Source organism: Petromyzon marinus, chromosome 8, assembly GCF_048934315.1.
Source record: "Petromyzon marinus isolate PM22_M1 ecotype Great Lakes invasive population chromosome 8, UKy_Petmar_22M1.pri1.0, whole genome shotgun sequence".
In the NCBI taxonomy this organism is placed as follows: domain Eukaryota; kingdom Metazoa; phylum Chordata; class Hyperoartia; order Petromyzontiformes; family Petromyzontidae; genus Petromyzon; species Petromyzon marinus.
Window position 1 is genome coordinate 15,609,476 of NC_133674.1, and position 10,529 is coordinate 15,620,004.

The 10,529-nt window shown below is 42.4% G+C and overlaps 1 protein-coding gene across 3 annotated transcripts in view; it reads left to right on the forward strand.

The window, feature by feature from the left end:
- The window catches only part of LOC142924116 (vesicle transport through interaction with t-SNAREs homolog 1A-like), a 45,885-nt gene extending 39,848 nt beyond the window's left edge, over positions 1-6,037 (forward strand). For all 3 annotated transcript variants that reach the window (XM_076065680.1, XM_076065682.1, XM_076065683.1), the window contains exon 8: positions 2,826-6,037. In XM_076065680.1, coding sequence (XP_075921795.1) covers positions 2,826-3,015 — 190 coding nt within the window. In that variant the 3' untranslated portion in view covers positions 3,016-6,037. The remainder of the gene's footprint in view (positions 1-2,825) is intronic.
- The last annotated feature ends 4,492 nt before the right edge of the window (positions 6,038-10,529 follow it).

The following is a 10,529-nucleotide window of genomic DNA, read 5'->3' on the forward strand; positions in this document are numbered from 1 at the left end:
TTCTGCATAAATGCATCTGCATGTGTGGCACTTCCATTTCACAACATTTTTTCTGCTTCCTTACATAAAACTTTCTTTTGCCGATCCAAACTCATTAACGTGTGTGTGAGCGCACGTTCGTGAGATGCTTGAAGCCTGATTGGATGGCTCTGCCCATTGGCAGGGCGAGCGGGCTGACGTCAGCACGCACAGCCCCGATGCCTCTCAGCACATGATGCACACTTCCTGCGAGATGTACTTTTTCTGTCAACGTCTTGAGATGCGGTTACACTTCGACGCAATGCAAATGCAAATTGAATTGGGATTTTTACGTAATCTGCGCGTTTTGAATGGAATTGAACCGCAAAGGCTGACCTAATGAAGAGGTGTCCTGGCCTATAAAAATTACATTCTGGAGGTGTACGTTTCAAATAGTGATTTTCTGGCAACGCAAGTCGCAACTGACCACTGAAGCCGCCTGTTTAAGAGATGCTTCAATCTAATCTTCGGATCGACGCCTCCGTGCTATGCGTGCCATTCGTACAACGAACGTGAGCGATCAGGCGTGCTTATCTGCCCTGGAGAAGGGAAACTGAAACGCAGCGGTTATATTTAACCAAGATTAGCAGCCGCCGTGCGGTAGTCCGTGATAGACTGCCCATGCTATTTGCAATTTTCAAAGTCTTGGCAAAATGTAAAACAAATATAGTTTTTGTCCTGCTTGGAGGTGGGGGGGGGAGTCAGTGGGAATATCTCTGCTGTGCGTGGTGTTTGTTGAGCACCCTCCCGCTCTTCACAAGTTCGCGGGGTTCTGCTCATTCCTTTCGTACCTTATCCTTCTTTGTCATTCTTTGTGACAGTCTTGGTTACAGGATCAGCTCTGGGTCCAATCATTATCCATTTTGTAAACATATACACACGTGCTAAAGTAAATAGAGCTATAACGAGGTCAACATTGAAATTTCAACCATTATGTATTGTTTAATATGAAGCATATGGACAGTATATCAAATAAAAGCTGTAGCCTTGAATGTCAATCCTCTTTGTTTTATATAGCCTAAAAAATGTTCGTGTAAAAGTGGATGTTTGCACCCGCACCAGAATGCGTTTGAACCAGGGTTCACTTCCTGGCGATGCACACCAATAACAATCGCTATTTAAAAGCCACTGGAGTCTTCCAGGGGAAAACACAATCAACAATGAGTGTGCTCCATCGACATTAAACCTGGGAACGCAAGTTGGCCATGGAAACCCCTCGTTGCGGTTACGACACGCTGGTCTACTGGGTGCTCGCTTACAGCACTTGTTCTTAGAGTGTGTAAGGCTAAACGGAGGCTCATTGTGGTTTATAAATATACATTTCCTTTTAAACTCAGCATATTTATACTGTTTTCCTGTTTCTATAAATAAGGAAATGACTGCACCTGTTTCAAGTTTTCCTCTTTTAACTTATCGCTAAGTAGCCGTTGGATATGGCTTACAAGAATGTTTATTTTTAATTATAAGGATTTAAAATGTATTGGCTGTGACCTTTGTAAAGCCCCAGGGGGGGGGCTGTGTTTTTAACCCCAGTCCAGCAGGCACGCTTGCATGAGTGAGTGCGTAAAAAGCCTCAACAATGTTAAAATAAAGTTTTACGTTCCACCGTCGGTTTTTAAACAAAAGAAAATTCGCAATTTCGAATAAATACCAAACAGTAAATAAACCACAGAAGCGCGATGAAAAAAAGAGATGGTTCCTCGCACACTCAACTATTATTAAGTCTGCGATCGGTGCGGCTGTATTGGAATGTGCATTCGGTATGCGTTTGCTGTTATAAATAACGTGCGCGCTAAATGAACTGGGGGTTGGAATGCAGTGTGAATCACCCATAACCCAAAACCAAACTTCCGGCTAGCTTTTCCATCTAACCCCCCACTCGATCAGTGAAGTGCTGCAACCGGCGTAATGTGCCATTTACTTTCCAGAAACTTTCCTTCCGCCAGAGTGCAACCGACACTAAATGTCATCGGTGAACGAGAGCTGCTGAAAACAATGTCAAAATGCAATCGTGATTCGTAAAGCTTTGCCAACAAAGGCAAAATGCCGCGCGTTGGTTAATTACAAGAATTCACGTGTTTTCGTTTACTGGAAAGAACCCATTTTTCTGGAGTTTTTTTGGGGGTGTTTTAATGATGATGATGACTTAAGATAGAACTTGGACGGACAAAAAATGTAGAGGCAATTCTCAAACATTCTGGGCTAACATTGCAATAATAATTTAAAATAATAATTTAAACCAATCAATAATTCAGCGCTATCGTTTTAACACACTGTAAATGCAGTGATGTTGTGAGAACATGATGACTGAGCTCCTAAACTTGATTTTTTTATGCTTAAAACTTATGTTGGAAAGCAGGGACCATTCCGATTAGGCAAATATCTACAAAATGATCTGATTTAGGTGTGCTCATGCCTTGAAGGAAAGCTAACAAGTTAATTTGCTTCTCATTCAGGGTGTGTTGAGACTGGGGTGGAGCGGCGGTGCAGTAATTGGCGGACTGCACAAATAAACCCGGCCGCCTGAGTTTAATTCCCAGCTACAGCTAACATTGGTGACGAGTAATATCTGAACCGGTCTTGGACCCATCCCCTCCCTTCACCAACCCGCCCTGATCAGCGTGGTGAAGTATGGTTAGACAACCCCCACAACTAACCATGTGTGGGGAGGCCTTCACCAGCGATGAATTGATGAAAGGCTGCAAAACTGTTGTGCATTGCAAATATTATAACGGTGAGATTTCATAACCCATCTCTCCCCGACCCCATGTGCCCCCCGATCACCATTTCCCGTATTTCTCTCCCAGATCTTTGCAGAACTGTGCACTGGCAGTTGCCTTGGCAGTGTTCACCATCTGCGCCGTCGCGCTGTGCATCTACCTCGCCCTGCACAAACGCAACCACGGCGCCCCCCTACTGCCCCCCACCGACGCGCCCGTCGCGTCCGCGCGCTCCCCCGCCACACTGCCGCCGGGAACTTCTCAACCGCCTATGTGATCCACACCGCACCCGGCACTTGCAGCGACCGTGAAGAGACCGTGGTCCCGCCTCAGAGGTGTGTGGCTATCCTGGGTATAGTGGGGCTTGCCACGTCGCTCGGGGGTTCGAGGGGGATGTGGCCCGTCTCTTAACGGCGAAGCGGCTAGACACGAGTCGAGCGTTGGGGTGGTGACATGACCCAGCAGTAGCACACTTTCCACTTGTTGCACAGGTTCCATGGTTCATAGCCAACATGGCCGCCCTAATTAACACTGTGGGTTAATAAACCACGAACGTACAGTTGCCGTTGACGATCCTGTCGTGTTTTATATGTGTGTATATTTTACAGAAAAGACGGGTCATGTGTGCTGGGATGACGATCCAAATTTTGATTATTTTCGAATGATTCATAAATGACCTAATTGGGTAAAGCCACGTAGCAGCTTCGATCCCTTATGTAAAAGTACTGCAGATAATATTCATCTGCAAACCATAGTAGATTCATGGACAGCCTTGTGCTATGAGAATGGCGTGCACACCAAATGTTTATGACTGATTGGGTTTGAATTTGGCGTGGGGGGGGGGGGGGCGGCACACCACATTGATGAATGTATCCGATTTGCCCAGGTGAAGCAGTAGTGTTCTTTTTATATTTTTAAAGTCGCTAAATATATAACGTACAGCCCAACGTGGCCTGCGGATGAGAAGGTCTTATTCCCAGGCCATGTTGGTAAATGGGGGTTGTTTGACCATATTCACGAGGACCGGTCAGTGCCCGTGGGTGAGATTGGTGCCCAGGGGACCTGGTCCAAATGTCGCTCGCCACGACTGTGGCCCATCGACGGGAATAGAACCAGATTCATAGCACGAGTGCACCAACCGCTGTTAACACTCCCCCCCGTGTAACAGATGTGCACATTAAACTTATGCAAATAATTTTCCACTTGTGTTTGTGTATGCAAATTAGTGTGGTAGTTTTGAGGTAAAAAAGATATCTAAATTTGTAGATGAATTTCTTAATTTATACACATAAATAAGGGTTGATACGTTTGATGATGAGGTCATGTACATCTTTATTTTTTTTGTCGAGAGAACTCTCGCCTTTATTCGCTCCAGGTGCTGTAGGTGAAATGTCTTGAGTCTGTATCCTATTGTTTTACCTCTTCTCTGGGGTTACAACTGATATGTATGTGTACATATACATGTATAAGTACGTGTATATGTACATATCCAGCTTCAGTTTAACCCTCCCTGAGAGCCACCCCTCAATTGCGGCCACCAGAGGTGTAACGATGCATCGATTCATCAATGAACGTTGATTATTAAGCTCATAACGCATGCAACGATGGACGTGCATAGCAATCAATGTTTTCCGATATGTCCATTTTACACATGGCAGCCCAAGGAAGGAAAGGCGCCAAAGATGAATGTCCATCTTGGAGGTAGAGCCATCGAATCATCTCCTGTGCAGCTGCTCGGCGCTTCATTACGTCGCGGGGCCGTGAGAGACATGGCAACGTCTTGGGGGAGGCCTTCATCCAGCAGTTGATGGCGGCTAATGACTAACGTAGCCAGTGGGCCACTACGCAAACCGTGGAGTAGAATCAGAATATTTTGCCGCCTTTCCATGTGTCGCGTTACTTTTTTTTTCATGGAACGGGCTGCCCAAGAGCAACAACAGTGCTGCTATAAGCCAGCTGGGAAGTGAGTGTAAATTTTCATAATCCTTCCAGTAAGGGTTTTGTAATCGCGAGCCGTGACCGCCAAATAAACTGAAATTTCCGCGCGTGCAAGTGTGGAGGCTCGAGCCTAACTATAGCAAAATGTTAACCATTACACCACCACCACCACCACGCGGTTTCCTGCAGATTGACATAACTCGCGCACTCTTGTGAAAACGGAAGTGCCCAGCGCAGGGCTTCCAACTCATTAGTCACGCCGTAGCCTTGACCTCTATTCTCATCAGAGTCGCCTCGCTGCAAGGATAATAGCTTAGTGTGTTTAGTCCTTTCCCGTAAAGTAACGACGTTCTATTTGACATTTGGAAAACTGGCTTTGATAAACGTATGAAAAACGGTGAAATCGTAAAAATGTATGATGGAGGTCCCGTGCAACACGATGGGCCAATGGCAGTCTTTGGTCCACTGCAATAACATGTGTGCCCTAACCCTCTATATGAAATATATAGATACAGTTGGCAATGAGGGTAGGATTAAATAAGAACTGTTAATTAAAAATTTGTTGGAGGACATTGCACTGTAAATATGTATCGTCATGAACAGTCAGTTTAGTTACACTCAAATGCATGTGAAACGTTCCGAACTGGTTCCCATTTCAAGTTTAAACATAGCAGTGTAAAGTACTGAATTCAAACTGTCAAGTGAGAGGGTGAAATGTGTCTAGGCAGACAACTCTGACTGCAGGTTGGCTGATTTTTGTTGTTGTGCCGCTTTGCCAGTTGTAAAGTGAGGCCCTCAATGTCACATAGTAATAATAAAATAGATGGAGCTGAAATATTTTTCTGGGAATATATTTGTTTTAATGGTTTACGTATTACAAATGCGTCTGGAATGCAATTGAAGTTTTTTTTAAAGTTTATCAAGGAAGCCTTTGACATTCAATGATATTCTTGCGTATGACAATAAGTTCAGGAACTAAATGCCAATGTTGACGTCTGAGCCACGAGAAGACTTCAGGAGTTTGTGTAGTTTTGCTATTCCTCCACGGAATATATTGGTTCACTAGCCTTTTGCGGTTACAAACACTCATACGTGATTCACTACTCACCGTCAACATCTAACACAATGGTGTGTTCAGTGCAGACACTGCAAACCGAATGGAAGAATACTCTCAGAAACAAACTTCACCAAGCAACTTGAAAATCAGGCGCTATTTTTATGAAACACACCATGGCCCTTAATCACCGCATTCACGTCGAGTGCGCTTATTGAATACTTCGCATCATAACAGCCCCTTTCGTTGGCTGTTGTGCAGCTGGAGACTTGGCAGCCTTGTCAGTAATAATTGTTCGATTAATTCACTCACCATTACTTTTTTTCTTCTTTTTGTGTGGGAGGGTGGGGGGGATGATCTACAACAAAGGGCGTCATTTTAGCCGGGTTCTTTTTGGGTTTTGGAACCCAGAAAATGTTATTCCGGCACACCACATCCAGTATACTTCTCGCTATGAATGTGGATGCTAGTGGTTGTGTGCTACTCCAGTCAACCAACTGCAGGGATAAATTAACCCCCTGCCTGCAAACAATGCAATTCCGTTCAAAGAATTTCAGCAAATGTTGACAGAACAGTAACATCACCGTCTCTCACCGTGTTGCGATGTAACAAATCCATCTAGGACCTGCACGTGAGCTGATTTCATCCATCTACCTCCACAGTAGACACACACTCTTGGCGTGTTCCTTCCTTTGACGGCCACTTTATGAGAAAAAAACTACAACTTTTATTCAGAAACTAGAACGAAGATTCCCGTACTACCAGTTGGAACCGTTAAAATGATGAATGTACTTTTTTTAAAATTGGACCGGAATTTACACCGTTGTCTATTTTGTCCGTTTCGATGGAGCACTAAAACCTCGGGAAACGTTGCTCACCGACTTGACGATCACCAGAAGAGTCGCAATGATGCTTTGAACAAAACTTTCATCATATTACAAATGCCCTATCCTATGCAATGAACACTACAAAGGATCCTCTCTGTGATGCAAACAAACAGTGGGTGCGAGGTTACAGCGGAAAAATACTCGTGAATCTTTTAACTCGGATAGCGTCGAGGCAACAAATAAAATATGATGCACAGTGCACAAGTAGACAACACCAATTGCATCATTCACGAATCAGCCACTGTGGAATAAGTGGCATAAAAAATGGTACAGTCTATCAATCTAACACAGAATGAATGTGAGCTATTTCCATATCACCTTTCTATCTGTACTGATGAGATCCCAAGGGCCTCGCCCTAAGGATGAGGGAGAGTCCACCTCAGGGCCTTTAACCCTTTGGTTCTTTGTCTGAAAATGAAAAGGTTGTTCATATAAAAGGAAAGCATTTCACCAAGTATAGTGGAGAGTTATATATATCAGTTTTCCTGGCAGTTTTGAAGAGTAGAATCATTGAGGCATCATTCCATGATTGAGATTTCACTTCTGTGTAAACATTTGCTAAATAGGTCTGCCAATGTTGTCCAAAACAACTTGTTCTGTTACTTCGATGATGTCCAAAGCTATACCATTATGTCCAGGAGATTTCTCTGTATACTATGAAGGGCAGATCCATTTGGGTCTCATCACATGTAGAGACATTGTTCAGAAGGATCACTTGGAACAGAATTATAGAAAATGTAAAGGCGACACCACCACGTGAGAAGGCAAATTTTAGGAAAGGTATTTCTCTACAGTCGACTGCGTATATATTACCAATCCGATATCTGGATTTGGCATTCCTCGAAGGCACTGGTTTACTATCGACCGCACCAGAACTTCAAGATGCCGGTACACACATCTCCTTCGTGAATGGAAAACTAAAGGCAAGCAAGAGTAGTCTCACTGTGTCCGTGCAACCCAAACTATGAACCTCATAGTAAACCACGATAGTGTGCGCTTCTTCAATGGAGGAGGAGGGACGGCACACTACACGAACTCTCCTAAAGCCTTCTCGTGGATAGTAGACCTGGAAATTAGCAATGAGCTCCTGAACATATTGCCAAACACAAGGCTAGAACCAATCAGATGCTGGGAACGAATACTGGACATTAAATCGTCTTATTTGTGTAGCCTGTGTAGACTATTAAAAGGCATTAAATACAGCGAACGATGATGCAGTAATCTGAGATATTACAAACCAAGGCCTAAACATAACATTTAGAAATAATAACATTTTTTTTTAAATCAGCTCGTGTGGAGGTGCCAGGTTGATTGTCATATCGAATGATCATGAGAGGCGGCTATGTGGCTTGGGAAGCCTTCATCCAGCAGGGGATTGACCATGGATGACGATAGCAGGTAAAACAGTACATACAACACAATCATAATAATTGGATAAAAAAAAATGTCAGGATCTCAAGTTACATTGTAATTTTACATTTAAGTGCAACGGTGCTGTTATTTTTTTATGTTAATGCAACTATTTCAAGTGTCTGCCGACACTCACAATCCGATTGTGTAACTTTATACCGTTGTAATTCACACAAAATACTTCATTCAATGTACACTTATGCTGATATACAGAATTAAATTGTAAATCAGGAGGGGGCGCATAAGGGGGCAATGTTTTTGTAAAGTTTTTTTTTCCATTCTCTTTACAAATATGGCCACGGGTTGAACATTGAATTCTGCTCTCTGCCGACTATCCGTGTGGTATCCTCAATGGGGTCTTTGTTGCCACAACAACAATGCAACAACAATGACCCACAATAGATAAAATATTCAGCGCTGAACGTTGGACTGAGTATCATACATTTTAAGAGGTACGTGGAGTAACTAAGAAATGTAATAAATGTAATGCATGCTCCATTATCAATCCACTATATAGGGGTTGTTTGACCCTACCTCGCCACACTGGTCAGTGTGAGCTGGTGAAAGGGATGTCCAAGACCAGTCCAGATATTAACCGCCGCTGGTATTAGCTTTCGCTAGGAATGGCATTCTGGTGGGCAGGTTATTCAAGCAATGTGCTAGCCACCGAAGTGACTAAGGCACAGTATAAAATATTAACTGTTCCTGTATAAGGGTGCTCTTTGTAAGCTTGATGTGCATTCACCATGTTGCCGGATGTCTTGTACTGCCTTCGTCATGGTGTACCTTAGTGGAGGTTAACTGCAGTGCACAAGACAATGTGGGAAACCTCCATTTCAAAACAAGTCATGTTCACTACCCATCACTCACTTTGATGTTCTACTGAAGGAATAATACAAGGCATGCCCCAAACGTGACGCCTCACGCTTTTTTTATCAATAGCTCTTTACTGAAATGTTACAAAAAATATATATATATAAACCCATTCATGGGGATGCTGTGAACATAGCCACCGTAATTTTCCGTGCGGCAGTAAACTGCGTGGCGTAGCATTTGTGAACAACATCCTGTAGAAGCAGTGTCATTTTCAAAATGTTGCCAATGTGGGCCATCCTTGAAAGGGCTGATCAGCACTAACAAACCAAGCATTGCAATGGCTCTTGTGAATGGTCTGGAATTGCCACAATCTGGCACTGTGAAAGAGGACTTCCGCCATATAACACAGTTCATGACATTCTCATTATTTGATATGTAAATGATGTCTCACAAAACTATCAACTCAATGTACAGTATTTATTTTTTCGTATTTGTATTCTTTGTTCTTTCGGTAAAGTCACGTAGAAGGGAAACAATAAAATAATAAAAATATATTATTTAAAAAATATATTATTTTATATTTTTATTAGTCACGTAAAACAATATATTTTTATTATTTAATTGTTTCCCTTCTACGTGACTTTACCGAAATAAATTTTGATTTAAAGCTTTCGTGACTGCAGTAATTCATATTCTTAGTTCTTTCGGTAAAGTCACGTTGAAGGGAAACAATAAAATAATAAAATATATATAAAACAATCAAAATTCTCACGACGTTTCGACCATAACACACCTGATGACGACCGTTTGTGTTATGGTCGAAACGTCGTGAGAATTTTTATTGTTTTATATATATTTTATTATTTTATTGTTTCCCTTCAACGTGACTTTACCGAAAGAACTAAAAATATGAATTTACCGAAAGAACCAATAATATGAATCCCTGCATTCACGAAAGCTTTAAATGAAAATTTATTCGTATTTGTTTTCAGGATCAGAATATTTGTTGGTACCGGAGGAATCCGATGAGCTGCAAAGCTCTTTTTCACAGACGTCCAGTAAATGAGGCAATACTTTTAGGGTATGCCTCATACACAATATTGAATAACACTCTCTGTGGTTTGATGTCGTGTAAAAATAAAAAAATAAAATAATTCAGTGAAATTATTAGCAAGAAGGAAATCATATTCTTAGCTCTTTCGGTAAAGTCACGTTGAAGGCAAACAATAAAACGTGACTTTACCGAAAGAGCTAAGAATATGAATTACTGCAGTCACGAAAGCTTTAAATCAAAAATTAAGAAGGAAATCTTTATTTAGAACTTGTTTTCTTTTGTTACAAAAGTTTCGCCCTCAGATGAAGCTATAAATAGCGGCACATGAAAGTGACTGGGGCCACGAGGGCTGGGAAGTGTTAAGGGACTCAAGCGGGATGATGGCTGGCCACTGTGTGTCCCTCCCTCAGGCAGCGCTGTCGTTCCCTCGTGGAAACTGCTAGGCCTCACATGACGTGATGGAACCAATGATGTTAAATCTATCGGTGTGGCTGCTAACGACGTGCAGAAAGGACGGGTGTATCTTGTCAAAGTCATTTCGAGCACACGTATACATTTATATCTGAATTGAATTACAATTATTATATGCCCAGCGCACTATCTTGCAGGGGACTATGTGTACGAAACAATGA